Genomic DNA, 18458 nt, shown 5'->3' with positions numbered 1-18458 from the left:
CACCCCCCCCCTCCCCCTGTGGAGCCATTAGCGAGGCGCACACGGGGCAGTGATGGAATACCACACCACATCGGGGTCAGAGACCTGTGCTGCTGAAAGCACTTGTGAGTTTCTGTGCGTGTGTGTGTGAGAGTGTAAGTGTGTGTGTGAGTGAGTGGCCGGCCGTGTGTGTGTGTGTGTGTGTGTGTGTATATTTTGTGTACTGTAGTGCGTGTGTCGCGGCCATGTAAGTCGGTGAGTGGCAGCTGCCTCGGTGCTGACACAGATTAACTTCCAGCTGCTCTCAGTGACTCTTAATCTGTCGCAGGGGCACGTCCCCTCGGCCTCTGAACAGGGGCACCCAGCCTGCGATCTGCTGCTCCTAGGGGCCCCTTCTGTCAACCGGGGGCCCGTCTCTGCTAGAAGGACCCTGATACCTCCAGGAGAAAGGAGGGAGACGGAGTACTGAACGTGACCCCCATTAACACTGCAAAATGGAAATGAGACTGGTGTGAAAAACAGAGTAGCGCTTATAGTGTATTGCATGTGTGTGTGTATGCGTGCGTGTGTCTGTGGGGGTGGGTGTATGTGTAAGAATGGGTCACAGAGATGACTAAAGAGATCGAGAGAGAGAGAGAAGGGGGTGGATAAAGATGGAGTGGCGAAAAAGGAGGGGGTGGTAGAGATGTGGGAGACACAGAAAGAAAGAAGAGGGAGGAGGGAAAGGGGGAGCTGATAAAGATAGTAGTGGGAGAGAGGAGAGAGGGATATGGAGTGAGATAGAGATGGAGAGATTGCACGCAGATTGCTTTCTCTTGCAGCACGGAGCCACCAGGGCAGGGTTAGCAAATCCAGCTTAGTGCTGCTGCCTCGCCTCGCCTCTCCCACCCCTCTACGCTGCAGCTGGCCCAAGCCGAGCACCACTGACCCACATCATCCTCACACACACACACACACATACTGTCCCACTGACCACTGACCCACATCATCCCCCCCCCCCCCCATACACACACACATACTATTCCACTCACCACTGACCCACAACATCCCCCCCCAAACACACACATACTGTCCCACTGACCACCAGCCTCGTGTCAACCCCCAGTCCCCCCCCCCCCCACCACCCATTCTCTTCCCCTTCCCCCTACCCGGCCACCAAACACAGTTACACAACCACTACTCCCTGCCCAGCCCTGAGCCCAGAGCAGTGTGCTGTGCACTCACTCTCAGCCTGTGTGTGATCAATACAACGTGTGTGTGAGTTCCACTCTGCCATTCAGCGATGCGTGTGTGGATCATTCGATGCTCTTTTTGGTGTGGCTGTGTGCTGCAGCCCCAGTGTTTCACGAGATGTGATGTGAGATGAGGTGTGTAGCCCTTTGGTTAGGTGTGTTTTTTGGGCGTTGTGTATTCTCAGTTATGGCTCAGCTCAATTATGAGACCAGGGGGGGGAAAAAGGCCACCGCCCGAAATAGACCATGAGTATTGACACGGTGTCAACTTCCCCTTACAAAGAAATAAATGGAGGTCCACGACCCTTTATGTTGGTCGCCTTAAACTCCCCCTAGGCATTATTGCAAAATGCCCTTTCATCATACTCCAGTTATAGCTGCTGTGTGTGTGTGTGTGTGTGTGTGTGTGTGTGTGTGTGTGTGTGTGTGTGTGTGTGTGTGTGTTTGTGTGTATGGTGTATTAAGCTGCAAAGCTGTGCTGTGCATTTCTCTGTGTGTGGTTTGAGTTGCTAAGCTGCTAAGTTGAACTGGGAGCGTGTGCGTTTGTGTGTGTGTGTGTGTCAGTGTGTGTTTGGAGGACTGGGGCTCTGCTGAGCTGGTGTGCTGTCACCCAGGCTGTGGCCGTGTGTCCATCCACCCTCTGTGACAGGTGCAGCCCAGAATAGCCCCTTCAGGCAGGAAGGAATGTCTCTATGTGCTGTCCAGCTCTCAGGATGCAGATCGCATTGTCCGTTCATCGTGTGTGTGTGCGTGTGTGCGTGTGTGCGTGTGTGCGTGTGTGCGTGTGTGTGTGTGTGTGTGTGTGTTTCTGGTGTGTGTGTGTTACTTCTGTACCACTTGGAATAAATTAACTTAACCCAGATTAATGGAACTCATATGACTCGAAATTGTCTGCGTCCTCGCCTTCAGGGACATGTACTGTAGGCTTCTTTTGAAAGTGTCTCATCATAACTGTGTGTGTCCCGAGGAAGCTTTCCTCAACTGCTTCCTCAGTGCCTCTGAGCTCTCTGTGGTTTTATATGGGCTTTTACAACATAAAGCTCCTTATTTCCAAGCACCTGCCTTACCATCCTCCTCCCTCCCCATTATCCCTCTCATTCACTCAGCACTCATTCACCAACTCCGCTCCCCACTGACTAGCCACAGTGGGATTACACCCATAACATTCTGCCTCACACAGAACATCACTGATTACTGGTGCAGCTCTCTGTACACAAACACAGTGGTGACAGTACGGAAATCACCCAGATTTCAGTACTGGGTGGTGACTGTACTCAGATGTGCCCATTTCCTCTGAACTCCCCCTGCTGGTAATAACTTGTCACTTCACCCCAGATCAAGTACTGTGGAAAGTCTAGGGCAGAGTCAGGCCAACTTTTATTGAAAGGAGAGATTCACAATGTGCTGTTTCACTTCACTGCTATCCTGCATGTCACATTGCTTGGTTTTGATAGAAAATTCAACTATTAGATATTGTCCTAGGTTTTGTAATGATTTGTAAGGTAGGTAATAGTAAAACATAAGCTTCTTTGGATTGGATTGGATCCTCACTGAACTGTATTCAAATAACCTTTTTGTTTTGTGTATTCGGTAGAGTGACAATTCCTGTGGGACGGCTGTGTTTGTGCATGCATGCATATGAGTTTCTCTCTGCTGTCTTCAAAGAATTGTGTGGCGAGTGTGTATGTTTACTCACCGCTCCCTCTCTCTGTCTGTCTGTCTCTCTCTGTTTGTGTGTGTGTGTGTCTCTCTCTCTCTCTCTCTCTCTCTCTATCTATCTATCTATCTATCTATCTATCTATCTATCTATCTATCTATCTGTCTGTCTGTCTGTCTGTCTGTCTGTCTGTCTGTCTGTCTGTCTGTCTGTCTGTCTGTCTGTCTGTCTGTCTGTCTGTCTGTCTGTGTCTCTGTCTCTCTCTTTCTGCGTGTCTCTGTCTCTGTGTCTCTTTCTCTCTCTGTCTCTGTCCCTCTCTGTAGTCCTCGGTGACAGAGTACCCCTGTGGGGGGGAACACACCCCCAGCCCCATCGCCAGCGCCGTGCCCCTGGAAACTGACCCTGCCCTCACCCGCACCACCCTGCTCACTGCCGTCGCCACGGCTACCGAAGCCGGACACACCATCGCTCTGCTCGGAGACAAGGCAGGGCATCTGCACAAGGTACGTGCCTGGGTTCTGTTGCATGAGAAAAGTGCGTGCGCGTGAGTGTGTGAGAGAAAGAGAGATAAACAAAGCCAGTGTGGGTGTATGAGTGTGTCGAACTGTGTGTGCGTGTGCGTGCGTGCGTGCGTGTGCGTGTGCGTGTGTGTGTGTGCGTGTGTGTGTGTGTGTGTGTGCGTGTGTCTGTGTGTGAATGGTAACAGAGCAGGGCTTTCACCACACATCCAATACAGGCCTAGTGTAATGACCCCCCCATCCTTTCTCTCTCTCTCTCTCTCTCTCTCTCTCTCTCTCTCTCTCTCTCTCTCTCTCTCTCTCACGCGCTCCCTGTGTCTTTGGGGACAGTAGCCGTGGAGAAGCCTGTTGTGGATGCTAGGGCAGCCCCCTGTTCAGAACAGCGCTGATTCTCTCTGCCTCCTCCATTTCCATAAAGATGCTCTGTTCTGTTCTGCCTCAGACGGCTCAGAGGGCGCTGGAGGATGACCTTGCTCTATGCCAACCTCTGACAGCATTGTGTTACTGGTGAATGAGTGTCTCCGTGGCAGATTCACAAGAGAGGCCTATTTGCTATTCAAATAAATAAATAAACAGGGGGGAAGGGGGATAAAATAAATAAAATAGATAATTAAATCGGAGTTGACCCCTTCTGTAAGGTTAACAGAGACTAGCTCAAAACTGTTTTTATTTTCGCTGGGGCGTGAATCGCCTGGCAGGCCTCATTGGTTGGCACGTAAGTTACCTCAAAATTCACTGGAAACTGAGACTGGTAATTTATTACATGTTACCTCCCACTCTCGGTCTCTCATTCTTTCTCTCTCTCTCTCATTCTCGGAAAAACTCACCTGGCGTTATGGGTACTATGTAAAGAATGCCGCTGTGGACAAGTGAGCGCATGCATAACTTAAGCTGCTTATCATCTGAAATGTCTGACTGCTGAGCTTTGGAGGGACACAGAAAGAGAGATATGAAGAGAAAGAGAGAGAGAGAAAAAGCAGGAGAGCGAGGAAGCAGAAGAGAGGGAGAAAGCAGGAGAAAGTGGAAGGATGAAGAGAGAGAGAAAGCGAGAGAGAGAGAGTGTGTGTGTGTGTAAAAGTTGAAAGTCCTCTTAGTATTCTGTTGGCGATACTGAGGAGAAAAAAAAGGAACAGTAAAAAAAAGAAAGAAACACGATAAGCCCCTCATCTTCTTTGCACCCGGTGGGTGCGGGACTCCCTCTGTGTGGCTGAAAGGCTAATTCAGCACGAGTTCGCGACTCGCCTCACTTCTAAAGGCCTGCCGAATGAAAATTAGCTCTGCTAGCGAGAAAATATTCACGCATGGAGAGGCCACTGTGCCGCCGCTGCTGTTGTTGCTGAAGTTGTTAGGTGTTCTTTTGGACACGGTGTTGTTGAGCTATTTTGTGTGTTCACACCCAAATACACACACACACACACACACACACACACACACATACTTGCATACATGCCTCTGGCTGTTTCTGCTGTGGTCTGGTGTTTTGCACACAAGCAGCCTGGAATTTCTTTTTTTGAAGGGGGGGCCTGAATTTGGTTAATCTTGCCCCTCGGGCATGATCATGTGTTGGAGGGGCTGGTGCTGTGTGTGTGTGTGTGTGTGTGTGTCCACATGTAAGTGTATATCCATATGAGTCCATGCAGTGTGTGTGTGTGTGTGTGTGTGTGTGCAGATAATACAGAAGGACATGTCCTGACTCCCAATCCCCATTGCTGGTGGGATTATTGATCCCACAGGGGCCACCACATGCAATGCACTGTGGGTAATCTGGCTTGGCACAGCAAGGGGCTTCTCGTTGCTGGCCCCTCCGGTGTGCCATAAAATATTTACAGCACAGGCTCCTTGTTTACACCAACACACACTTCCCCACAGCCAATCAGATCACACTGCACCACCCGGTGTGGCTTCCCTGCCCTGAGGACTTTGACATATGTAACCATCCTCTGAGATCTCAGGCAGGCATTCTGTGTGAATGTGTGTGTGTGTGAGTGGGTGGGTGGGTGGGTGGGTGGGTGTTAGATTGTGTTTGTGTAAGTTTGGATATAAGTGTTTGTGTCTTAAGTTGAAGACTGCGTGGGTGGGCATATGCAGATACATTTATTTGGTTGTGTTGGCCTGTGGTTCTGTCAGGACCTTTCTGTTTGTTTGTAAGTGAATGTATAATTGTGTCTGTGTTTGTGTGTATGTGTATGTAGATACCTCTGTGTGTGTGTATAAATGTGCTCTTGTGTATGTGTGCCAACATATGTGCTAACTCAAGCGTTTGTGTGTGGCAGGTGTTCCTGCAGGCGAACGGCACAGGTAGTTTGTACGCCTCGGTGACTGTGGACGAGAGGAGTGCCATCAACGCTGACCTCCTGCTGGACTCCGCTGGACAGAGCATCTATGCCCTGACGGAGAAAAAAGTAAGGCACCTGTCAAAACAAAACCTCAGCCGGTCTCCACACATCTCAGCAGTTATATAGAAACTCTCCAACTCTGACCCGACTCTTAGCAGTAAATGAAAACCGATGGATTTCAGAGAATGTTCATATTCCCTTTTTTCATGCCGTGTGCATATATCTTTGAACATCATAGGTAATGTCAATCAGCTTCACCACCAGCCTGAATCCCCTGCGTGCAGTTACTTCATAAACAAAACAAATATGATTCATGATCATAAACATGACGAAAACATTTCAGAATGATCTCATCTCATGGTTGCTCTGGCTGTCCCCCTGTGTGACTAACCCAGTTCAGTTCCAGCTACTGCCACACTAAATGTCTCCATTCACCCTTGGGGTCTAGCACGCATTGTTGTCCACTGTGCTCTCCCAAAATGAGCAAAGCCTCATGCCCTCAATCATGTGTGTGTGTGTGTGTGTGTGTGACTGTCTCGTGTTTCACACAGGTCACCAGGCTGCCGGTGGCTCAGTGCTCCCGCCACACAGACTGTGAATCCTGTCTGTCCGTCAGAGATCCCTACTGCGGCTGGTGTGTGCTGGAGGGCAGGTAACGGCTCCACTGCGCTCACTCACACACACACACACACACACATACACACACATAAAGACACGCACACACACTCTTTCGCTTGCTTTGCCATCTTATCTTCCCGTGAATTGGAGCCATGCAATCCCTCTTCCTCCCCTGTTTAAGCCCAAGGCTGTTGTTGGCTGGTTGGTTGGACCTCGGTTATGTCACGTTGGAATGTTTGCCCAAAGGTGCTACTGCTCAGTTTACAACTCCTTCTTTTTCAGTTGGAAATGATTCCACTTAAATGCAGGGACTCTATATTTGTGCTTTATTTACTGTTCGCTTGAGCATGTGCTGCTCCAATTACATTTGCCCTCGTGGAAAACTTTAGAACGGAGATCTTATCTCACTCTTGATTAAAAGAAATCTTCCCTTCAAGGCTAGTGTTCATACCTGTACCAGTTAACCTTCTGCTCACAACCGTCTGACAAAGATTTTGTAGAACCCTGCATTTATGTACATTTAGTTCCTCTCCAGGTGGTTTTAACCCCAAGCTTATGAATTAGAGCTTAGTCATAATGGCTGTTGGGTTAAGAAGCACTTTCAGTAGTTAAACAGCCTCCCAGGCAAACACCTTAAAGTGTGTAAAAGCCTATTACAGAGGTCCAGAGAGGTCTTAAGTCAACAAAGGGTTCTTTTTTTGTGTATGTAGACCGGCAGCCGTAAGCTTTGTTTGTGTGTTTCAACCAATCAGGTGTTCCCGTAAGATGGAGTGCCAACGCCACACCCAATCCAACCATTGGTTGTGGAGCTACCACCAAGGCCAGCAGTGTGTATCCGTTCAGAGTCTGGTGCCTTCCAGCCAGAGCAGAGAGAAGCAGACGCAGGTAAGAAGTGTTCCCTTGGGCCTCAAACCTGACCTTTTGGAGGTAGAACTCCCAATTTTAGGCTTAACTTCCCAGTTAAAATGTCATCTACGTCATGTTGTGTTTCCCCCTGGCTTTGTTCATCCACACAACTCTTTCATCTGCTGTTGGCTGAGAGCCCTTTCCATTTGGACTTGCACAAACTGGTTGAACTAAGAGGGTGGCCTTTTTTCCTTTCATGGAATCGAGTGTATATGGTCTTCAGAACATGGCTGGAGTTAATCATGCTCAGGTGGGACTGCCCGTCCCACAGCCATGGTGGCTTGTGGGGGTTCCCTACCTCATGCTACTTACCCCCCCAACCCCCCCAATCTCTATCAGACATCAATGATTGTTCCCATGAGGAGGCTTTAGTCTAATTTCCAGCTGATTAGTAGGGGTGGGAGGGGGGATTGCGTACGGCTGCTTCCTCATAACCCCTTCCAGTCCACGGCCCAGCATGTGTTCCCGGTGCGTGGGCTCCCTTCTGAAGTGACCCGCGATCAAATGCAAATGGAAAAATCAATTCAGCCGGAAATCATCCCGGTGACGGCGTCCTTTGTTATGGGGGGCTCAGGCGGCTCTGAAAGCTGCTCAGCTTGGTGTAAACATCAAAACTCATTTGGGCCAAATTACCCGTCTCTCCACTGCCAGGCCGTGCCCTCATGAATAAATGGCTGCGCTCGCATTTGTAAATAATTGTTTCTCCATCTGTTTTTTTTTTTTTTGTTCAGGCTCACTGTTTCTACTCCTCATTTTGTTCTGGTCTCCCTTTCTCTCCCTGTCTATTTATATAACTCTCTAATTATCTGTCTGTACTTTGTGTCTTTGGCACGTTTTCACTCCTTTGCTCCCGCTCACTCTCTTTAAATATCTCTCTCCCCCTTTTCTATTTCTTTCTTTTTTTTCTTCCTTCTTTTTATTGCTTACACTTTCTCATTGTCCCCCCCTCTCTCTATCTCTCCATCAGGTGTCTTTCACAGTAGCACAGCTCCCCACGCTGTCAGGAGATGAGTCTCTCACCTGCTCTTTTGGGGGCCTGCCATCCCAGCCCGCGGTTGTCACAGACAACAGGATCACCTGTCAGTCACCCAAACCGGAGCTCCTCCCCCCAAGTCCTCCAGGCAGTGGTGGGTCCCCAACCCCCTCTCCTCTCCTCCCTTCCCCCTCATCCACCTCCCACGCAGGGCAGCGTTACCAGATACATTTTAGATTCATCCGAAAGCAGCCATTAACACACACACACACATACTCACTTCAACAGGATACTCTTTCCTGTATGCTGCTGCAGCCCTGGTCTAGATGCTTTGTAAACATTTCAAACATTCTGTCTACTCTGAGGTTTCTCATACATCAGGTTTGATGATCAGATTAGTTGCTGAATGTTGATCTTGTTCTGTGCCTTGCATTTCCTTATTTTGATTATACTCTGCCTACGTTTCAAATATTGGTAGATTAATTTTTCCAAAGCTTTATCTCATAACAATCTTATTACTGCGGGCGCACAATGGTATAATGCCATTGTATCTGCTGTCAGTACAGCATCTGATAGACAATAGGCTTTTAAACAGTCCAGGATTACACTGACTGGATTGAAAATGTCAGCCGGTCATAAGCTACCTATTGGAGGAAGTTTTTCAAATCCAGTTTAAAAGGTCAGCGAACCTGTGAGTGAGTCAAGCTGTTTGGTGAGGGGGGGTTAGTGTGTGTGCACATAAAAACAGAGTTTGCGTTCTCCTGTGTGCAGATCACATGGCTCTCAGAGTGTCACTGATGTTTGGCGATGTGACCATCTCACACACAAACCTCACCTTCTACGACTGTAGAGCTGTTGGCCGCCTCAATGCAACATCCCCGTAAGCAAACTCTGAGTGTGTGTCTGTCTGTTTGTGTGCATCTCTGTGTTTATGTGTGTTTGTGTGGTGTGTGTGTGTCTCTCTGTGCTAGTGTGGTGTGTGTGTGTGACTGTGTGTGTATTGGAGTGTTAAACCTAATTAAAATGCTTGACACACCATTTCCATCCGCAACATTTACAAGTCAAATTTAACACTCCAACTTCTGCACAAAACTGCATATTGAGGGGATTAGGCCAAATATCTGTAGCTTTAAATGCACCTCAGGACCTCATCTCTAGTTAATGGAACACACATCAATATTTGCTACTATATCAACGCTATTCATGACCTGTCCTGACCTGGATTCCTGTTTTAACGGGCTTTTAGCATCACTAAAGTGATCGCTCTACTGCAAGTTTGTGTGTACATGCGTGAATGCTGTTATACGAATCAACTGAGTATTTGGGATGTGAGTTTGAGTGTGTTGTTGATTTTGCAGGTGTACTGTGTGTGTGGGTGGGTAGCAGGTGCATGGTGTGTGTATATGTGTATGGGGTATCATTATCCTAATTCTTTATGCAGTGTTCTCTGCAGGTATATTTGATGCGTGTGATAATTGTTCCCTTCTGCAGTGCGTGTGTGTGTGTTAACATAGTTTATATGGTGTGTGTTCTGCAGGTGTATGGCATGTGTGGGGAGCAGGTGGCCATGTCACTGGTGTGCCCTGGATGAAGTGTGCACTCACCAGAGGAGCTGCCCACGTCAACCCATCATATATAACTCGGGGGTAAGGAACGCGCACACACACACACACACACACACACACACGCTGAATAGGAGCTACCCACAACAGCCCATCATGTACAAGTCAGGGGTAAGGAACACACATAAATGCACGCACACACACACACACACACACGTGCATGTGCCCACGCACACACTCAACAGGAGCTGCCCACACAAACTCATCGTAGTCAGCTTTTAGGTTAGGGGTCTGACTGGTAGACAGACATACAAATACACAAACACAGAAGGAGCTGCCTATCCCGAGCCATATCCCGGGCTCGTAGCAAACACACACACACACACACACACCAAAATGCACACATGCACACACACACATGCACACACACAGGACAGGAGCTGCCCACACCAGCCCATTATACATTGTGCAGTTTTGAGTGTGTGAGAGAGGGTGTCGAGGGTGACCGAGAGCTCTCTAACCTCAGACAAGCAAACACACATGTGCTGATCCACTCATGTACACGCATACACACATTCATGCACATGCAAGAGCACACACACACACACACACACACACACACACGTAACGGGCAGGCAACCGTTCTCCCAATCAATTTGGTCAACTGAGCATTTTTTGTCTATTTTTATCCATTTCATTTTACTCTGAGTCTTTTGAGCCATAGTCCATGTCTTTGTAGGAGCTGAATTGAAAGCATGTCTTCTATTTATTTTTTAAACTCGCTCCAGTCATTTCCAGGGTTATTTGTCAGACAGGATTAAGGTCCTCTTGGCTAAAATGTGTTTTTGGTGGAAGAGTCTCTGCTGAGAGACCCTCCAGTCCAGAGGTTAATGCTTAATCCATGTCTGTGAAAGTACCCCATGCAGCGCCACGATTAGAACATGCAAAAGCGCTTATTTTAATTTCACGGGACCTGTGTACTTAGGGATCAGTTGAAGTGTTTTAATGAATGTGCATGCACACGTGTGTGTGTGTGTGTGTGTGTGTGTGTGTGTGTGTGTTGAGGAGGAGGAGGGGAGAGGGGTTAATATGTATTGGGGTTTTATTCAAATATGCGTTTTGGTTAGTCTGTCTGTGTATATATTTTGTCTATATGAATATATATATATGAATATGTTGACATCTCTTAATATTATATGTCATGATTGTGTATCTGCCTGTGTGAATGTTTGCTTAGATGTTTTTGTGCGTGTATATCCTTTCATCTGTATTTTTTCACAACTGCATTGATGTGTGTGTGTGTGTGTGTGTGTGTGTGTGTGTGTGTGTGTGTGTGTGTGTGTGTGTGTGCGCCTGCAGGAGGATTCGTCTCCGCGGGGTGTGGACTCGTGTCCGCGTGTGTGGGCTCTGCAAGGCTCTCCTCTGGTGCCTGTGGGCTTTGATAAGGAACTCTACCTGCTGGGGAAGAACCTGGACATGTTTGAGGTAACACAGTTCACTGGTGTAACTCACCATATTTTGTGATGCCATGCCACTGTGCTGCAATACACAGCATTATACATCACAATACACACAACCACAGCTCTCTATCCACACTCAAACACACGCAGACCCCCATGCTCTCCTGCTCTCTCCCCATCTCTCTATGTCACACACACACACACACACACACACACACACACACACACACACACAAATAGAAACAGCCTATTTTCATTTCCACCATACTGATACTGATCTAGCCCATCCCTTTTCCTCCACGGCTCCAAGAGGCCCAATCTCACCCTCATGTCCGACCTCATCATAAAACGAGCCATTTCATGGATGTGCATTTAGAGAGGCCCATTAACACCTCGCCAGGCCTCTGGCCTAAACGCCTCCGTTCCCCTCGGGTGACAAACGGCCCCGCTGGCCCCTGGTAGCCAGCTGATCTCTGAGCACGCTCTCCTCTTGGCTCTCCTCTCGACAGGACGAGGAGGATTACGTGTGCGTTGTGGAGATCGAGGGCAGGTCGCTGTTGCTGCCCGCCACGCTCATCCGAGGGGAAGGGCAGACGCACACCTTTAAGTGCTCAGCTCAACAGGTAAACAGCAAGACACGACGACACACGGCAACACACTCAACCTGTAGCATCCTCCCCCGACAGCACACAACAATACACACATATCAGCACATGTTAATACACACCAGCCAGGGCTTATCAGCTGCTATTAACTATCAACGTTTACATGTATGTTATAAAGAAAATCATAGCATTCACACATGGAGTTTCTTCAAGTATTACATATTTTGTACCATATAAGTACTAGTATCCAGAGGGCTTTTAGCAAAAACGTACTTTACCAAAAATACAGTGGCCAAGTTGGAGACTCTTGGAAAGGAGCCAAAATGTGTGAAAATATGAAGCTTTGAAGCTGTGCGATGGGTGATGATTCATTCCCTGTGTGTGTGTGTGTTTGTGTGTGTGTGTGTGTGTGTGTGTGTGTGAATGTGTCTGTTAGTATCAATACTCAGCGAAGCAGTTGGAGTATTCTGCTCCAGTGTACTTGCTGAGAGGGACTCGGCGCATTGACTCGGCACCCAACATACAGCGTAAGTGAGGCATAGACCAAATTAGTGGGATTTAATTAGATTGTGGGTCATCTGATTGATTGGAGCTGTTCCTTCACTGGCACACATCAGCCCGGAAAGACTGTGTTTTTATTGTTAAATTGTACTAATAATAATTTTTTGGTTTGTGTTTGTGTGCCTGCGTGCATTTATGCATGTGTGTTTTTTCTTTTTGTAATTGACTGCTTTACACGCATCAGTGCAACTGTACAACTGTTCGGTGGGCCAGTCGGACTGCAGTCAGTGTCGGGCGGTGGCCCCCGCATACAGGTGTGTGTGGTGTGGAGGAGAGAGCCCGGGGTGTGTGTACAGTGACGCCTGCACTGCCAGTCACGAGGACAGCTGCCCACCGCCCCTCATCACCAAGGTAACACGCGCACACACACACTTGCGCACACACACACACACACAAAAAATGCTTCTGTCATGAAATAGAAAAAATATATAATGATAGGCTGTCAGTGTGTAATGAAGTTGGTTACTGGAATGTGACCGGTTTTCTCTTTGTCTTGCCTGGCCCCATAGACCTGCTGAAAGGCTTAACAGAATATGCGCTGAAAGTGTAATGCATAGAAAGAAAAACCTGTGTTGCTATACTGCATATATGGATGTGTCTCCAACAATCTCTTGTAGTTGTAATCGATCAACCAATCAATTCTTTATGACCTTATAACTGTCACCTGAAGGACAGGAGTCAGTGGAGTGTTCAGGGAATGACATGTAGCCTGTTAGGTTTACCTCAAATAATCTGCACGCCCTCACAACTTTACATTAATTGCTACATGGTTTGGAAGTCTTGTTTTCTAAGACGGTCTTTTATATTTTCCACTGCGCTTTACATCTTTCTGCTACTCTTGATGGAACCCTGGGCTAAATGACTAAGATGTAAATGTAAGGGTGTTAATGCAGCGCTCCCCCTCTCTCTCTCTCTTTCCCTCCCTCCCTCCCTCTGCCGCCTCTGCACCCCCACGGGAACGCCTCTCAGCATCTGCTCCTCATGCTGCACTCATTAAGGCAGTCAAGGCTGGGAGATAAAGCAGCCTGATAATGGCCTAAACCCAAGTGTGTGTGTTTGTGTATGTATGTGTGTGTGTGTGTGTGTGTGTGTGTGTGTGTGTTGTGTGCTGTCATGTGCTGTCATATCTTCAGATCCAGCCCACCACAGGGCCTCTAGAGGGGGGCATCCACGTGAGCATATGGGGGTCCAATTTGGGCCAGCGCTTCGAGGACATCCAGCATGGGGTGACTGTGGCCGGGGTGAGGTGTGAGCCTTTGCCTGAGGGCTACCTCATATCCACCAGGTGAGGGCAGAACACACACCACAGACACACACACACACACACACACACACACACACACACACACACACACACACACACCACACTCAGGCCTGGCTGTGGTCTCGCTGTGGTTGGCTCTTTCATAATGCACAATTATCTAGGGGTATAGAGGTTACATAGTGGTACGCCATAATTTACTCTATTGGAAGCATTTAGTCCTTTTTTACATGTCAATCCTACCGGTGTGAATCAAAAATGCCTTGAAAGACCGTGCCCCCTGAATTAATTTGCATTCAATAAAAAACTGGCATGCATTATTTCATGGGTGTTCAAGATCATATAAATGAACCCACTGATCCGTGCATAGTGATACAATGGTTCATTTCTATGTAAATCCCTTAGCCGGACTGCAAACTCACTTGGACAGTTTGTTTCATGCACCCAGTATAGCTGCATTTTCTAACTATTAATGGAGAGTGGATGACTGGGCTGGTATTTCCTGCACTGGAAGCGGTTGTTTGTGTAGGCCATTTTGGTGCTGGGTTCTTTGCACGTGGTATTCGCAGGCCATGGTGGCGCTGCCTGTGTTGCTTGTTTTAAAGGCTGCCCTGGAAATCAGCTCAGACAATGTGCCACTGCACAGCCTCTGAATCACACATCCTGTTTACCGAGTTATTTCTGATGAGTGAACCCAGCATCCTGAGATAGAGTTGTGTGTTTTTCTCTCTCTCTCTCTCTTTCTCTCTCGCTCGCACTTTAAATAAGCTGTAATTGTCTATGGCTTGGCACTGACGTGTGTGTGTGTGTGTGTGTGTGTTTTTGTGTTTGTTCCACAGGATTGTGTGTGAGCTGCAACCCAGCGGACAGATTAAAGGGCCCGTCATGATCACTGTGGGAGATTCTCCACCAGGACAGTCACAGCAGTCATTCACTTATCAAGTAAGAGGGCCCCGTTATTTACGAAAAACACACTGCATGCCCCTCCGACACACACACACACACACACACACACACACACACACACACACACACAGATACACACACAGCTACATATCCATCCAACATTCATTTCTATTTAAAAGACGTTCACGCAAAAACACACCCAAACCACCGTGAGTACATACAGTATGTTTACACACACCACCAGACGCACACACACAGCATGCAGCTCTCACCCTCCCTTTCAGTCCTTAACTGTTGGAGCTTGTTCACCACACCACACACCACAAAATATGATTGAAAAACATGCCCTAAGGTTAAAGGAATACAAAATCAAGCAAAAAAAAAACATCAAAGGCTTTAAGACGTAAATATTTCATACCTAAAACTTCTAAAAAATGTTTTGCCTTCCTGGTTCCACGTGAATGTTTCTTTTCACTCTGTTACATTGGGGGGTTTGTTTTCAATCTTCAGTATTCGTACACAGTTGTTTATGTAATGTCAGGAGAGTATTTTTCGTTGTGAGCGTGTGTTCTGAAGGCTTCTGAAGTCTGACTTACCTACAGAGAAACCTTACATCATTACCTCTTTGTTGTGTCTGTGTGTTTGAACTCCTCTGTGTGTCTGTGTCTAAATGGCTGTGTGTTTGTTCTCCTTTCTGTGTTTGCTTGTGTGTGTGCGTGTGTTTGCTTGTGTGTGTCTATGTCTATGTCTGTGTGTTTGTGTCTGTGTGTTTCTTTCTGTGTGTGCATGTGTGTTTGTGCCTGTGTGTCTGGGTGCGTGTGTGTGTGTGTGTGTGTGTGTGTGTGTGTCACAGGACCCGCAGCTGCTAGGCATTGAGCCCGATAAGGGCCCTGTGTCGGGTGGAACCCGTCTAACCGTAAAGGGCTCCCACCTGCTCACCGGCCAGAAGAGCGACCTCAAGGCCTTTGTAGGACAGCAGCCCTGCTACATGTAAGCATATATTTACTCCGTACATACAGTACACATGTACACCAGAGTCCTCCCTCAGTGCAGTCACATTCATCATTGTAAACATATAAGACATTTTAGTCAGTTGGTGTCATCCCTACTCCCATGATTCCATGCTCTATCAACTGAGCCGGAGAAGGTACACAAGCAGGAGGTCAGCTGACCGGTCTTGATGTAATGATTGCTTGAGGCTTGTTATGTAGCCCCCTTCCCTGCCACCACCCCCCCCACCCCACAGGGCTCTTTCCTGCTGACTGAATTCCAGAGTGTGTCATGTGCCTGCTGCAGTTTACAGGTCAAACAGAGACGAGGACAGCAGGCTGCCTCCTGAGCCGTACTGCAGATCCTTATCTCGGAGAGGGGACTAGGGCTTAATAAATATCGCATAATACTCACACACAAACATACAACGCACACAAACACACAAAACAATCACACAGAACCGCACAAAAGCACAATGGCTCACACAAACAGATCACCTGGCTAAACACACACCCACAAGCAGAACAGGGAAGTGTTTACATAGATACGCACCCACTCAAGCACACCCATTAACAAAGACAACAGCAAATACCCTAGAGGAAGTGCAAAATACAGAGGGCCTATAAATCTATAGCGAGTGACTCATTATTAAAAAACGTACTCTAATAATTTCTCTTGTATTTTGTTCCTCTCTTTTCTCCCCTCTTGCTCCAGAATGGAGGAAATGAACGACACCCAGCTGGTCTGCCGCACCACCCGCGCTAACCACACCACTGAGCTCACGGTCCGGGTCCTCTTCGGAAAGGCGGAGAGGACTGTGGGAAACGCGGTGTTCCGCTATTTAAAGGACCCCATAATTACGGATGCCGCCCCTGCCGAGAGCTTCTATGGGTGAGCCGCGCATGTTTTAAAAGTATCCTACCCCCCAGTGAGGAAGATGTCTAATTACACTGTGAGAGAGCGAGAGCTTTCCAATTACGCCTGGCGTTTCAAAAAAAAAAAAAAAAAAAAAACGTTCTTGTGTCGATGCTTTCTAGGGGCGGACGGAGGATCACAGTGAGAGGGGAGAACTTTGACATTATCCAGCAGCCAATGATGTCCATGTTGATGGAGCCGGTGGGCAACTTCCTGGTGCGAAGGAGACGATACTTGTCTCTAAGAAGTCCCCATGTGGCCTTCAACAGTAGCTGGATAAAGGTACACCACTTTACAGAAGCTGCAGATTTACTGTACCTAATCCTGCTGGATTACAGTGAAGTAAAAACAAGTCATTACCGTGCTGAGGTCTTAACATTTCTCGCACTAAGATACTAATGCATTTGTTCGCTTGTAGCTGATGCAGAACCGCTACTTTTTTCTAGGAGATTATTTTAAAGGCTGCGTAGATCAAGGCCTTGATGCTTTCTTGTGGATTGTTTTTACTGCAGAAACAGGAGCGCTGTGTTGACGTGATGTCAGACCGGATGACTTGCCTGACCCCAGAGGTTCCTCGAGACTGGAAGGTGGTCAGCGTGTGGTTCGAGCTGGACGACTTGAAGCTGGACTTTGAAAGCATCACGGGGAAGAAATTCACATTCCACCCTGACCCAACGCTTTCCGACCTAGCAGACACCCCCTACCGCTTCAAACCAGGAGGGGTGATCGCCGTGGAGGTCAGAGACCTTTTTAAATGACCCCTCCTGTCTTTGCTGTGTTGAATTGAATAATCTATTTCAGTACAGCCATTGTTATATACAGGCACACATTATCATTGGAATTGTGACTGTGAACTTCTGTTTCCCTGTTGTGAGGTATAGTCTATTGATGTTTTGGTTTCATTGGTTCTCTGTTGGTATTTGGTATGACTGGTGGAGTTCAATAAGGGGAGACTGTGGTTTGTTTGGGTTGCTTTTTCTGCTGATGCTGATGTCAGTGGTGATATGCTGCTGATTGTGTGCAGGGGAAATGTGGTCTGTGGTGGTGTGATGCTGACGTTGATGTTTTATGGACGCTCCGCTGTTGATAAGGTTATGTTGATACTGATAACAGTGCTGATGCTCTTTGATGCGGAATAATAACGCAAAGGGACTGTTGCACCTTGCAGTGACTCAAGGGGAGTAACTCATTTGTAATTTTCCATATACTGTTGCTGTTCCGAACACAGATGCACTTAAAGGTGGATCTATGCTTCATAGTTGGTGATGAATTGGGATGGGTGGTTTGGTGTTGAGTATATGAGGTTTTAATGTTGTGCTATTGAGGTGCTGTATATGAATGAGCTGCTGGTTATGCAGATGCTGTTTGGTATTGATACTTGACGTTTAGCAGTGGGACTACTGTCTCTAGCTTGTGACGACTCCAGTGTCTCTAACTTGTGATGACTTTTGAGGAGTGAGTTTTCCATGAGTCATCAGCGAGTCATCAGCCTGAGTGTGGGTTTTGTTTAAAGGGATAGTTCGGGATTTTTGACATGAATCTATATGGCATCCCCCATCACCAGTGTCATGCAATCACGCTGACTAACCGACCGCAGCGTCCTTTGAGCAGAGTTCTCGTCCAGTTTTGGTCAAACCGAAAGTAGTCCGGCAGGTTTGCTAGACCCAGCAAAATAAAACGTTTCCCTTCCCAAAACATTATGTGTTCAAAAGAGTGATATATTTGCATCCCAAAAACATGGTAGTGGAAAAAGTCACACCTCGTTATCACTTGGCCCTATTTTCAGTACGCTCGATACTGCAACCTCACAGCTAGAGTCTACCTGCTTGATTCTCGAAAGTTGATTCGCGAAAGTTTGATTCGCGAAAGTTTGAAGTTTTGATAGTCTTGATGATGGTTACGTTGTCTGTCTGGATGTTCAGGGTAAAAGTGTTCATGGTGAAGGCCTGATGATGATGATGCTGTGTGTCTAGCCGTTC

General features: G+C 47.5%; 1 protein-coding gene across 1 annotated transcript in view; it reads left to right on the top strand.

Annotated features, from left to right (window-relative positions):
- plxnb3 (plexin B3) overlaps nucleotides 1–18458 on the top strand; it is a 42451-nt gene that overhangs the window by 12945 nt on the left and 11048 nt on the right. Inside the window, exons 3-19 of the mRNA XM_080853493.1 lie at nucleotides 3192–3371; nucleotides 5660–5788; nucleotides 6274–6374; nucleotides 7093–7225; nucleotides 8214–8373; nucleotides 8991–9099; nucleotides 9757–9865; nucleotides 11141–11266; nucleotides 11751–11864; nucleotides 12283–12373; nucleotides 12592–12758; nucleotides 13541–13692; nucleotides 14508–14610; nucleotides 15428–15564; nucleotides 16279–16455; nucleotides 16602–16761; nucleotides 16992–17216. Of these exons, the coding sequence (XP_080709619.1) occupies nucleotides 3192–3371; nucleotides 5660–5788; nucleotides 6274–6374; nucleotides 7093–7225; nucleotides 8214–8373; nucleotides 8991–9099; nucleotides 9757–9865; nucleotides 11141–11266; nucleotides 11751–11864; nucleotides 12283–12373; nucleotides 12592–12758; nucleotides 13541–13692; nucleotides 14508–14610; nucleotides 15428–15564; nucleotides 16279–16455; nucleotides 16602–16761; nucleotides 16992–17216 (2373 nt within the window). The remainder of the gene's footprint in view (nucleotides 1–3191; nucleotides 3372–5659; nucleotides 5789–6273; nucleotides 6375–7092; nucleotides 7226–8213; nucleotides 8374–8990; nucleotides 9100–9756; nucleotides 9866–11140; nucleotides 11267–11750; nucleotides 11865–12282; nucleotides 12374–12591; nucleotides 12759–13540; nucleotides 13693–14507; nucleotides 14611–15427; nucleotides 15565–16278; nucleotides 16456–16601; nucleotides 16762–16991; nucleotides 17217–18458) is intronic.

The sequence above is a fragment of the Sprattus sprattus genome, assembly GCF_963457725.1.
Source record: "Sprattus sprattus genome assembly, chromosome: 16".
In the NCBI taxonomy this organism is placed as follows: domain Eukaryota; kingdom Metazoa; phylum Chordata; class Actinopteri; order Clupeiformes; family Clupeidae; genus Sprattus; species Sprattus sprattus.
Note: the sequence above shows the minus strand (reverse complement) of the source record. Positions and strands in the feature narration are given on the sequence as shown.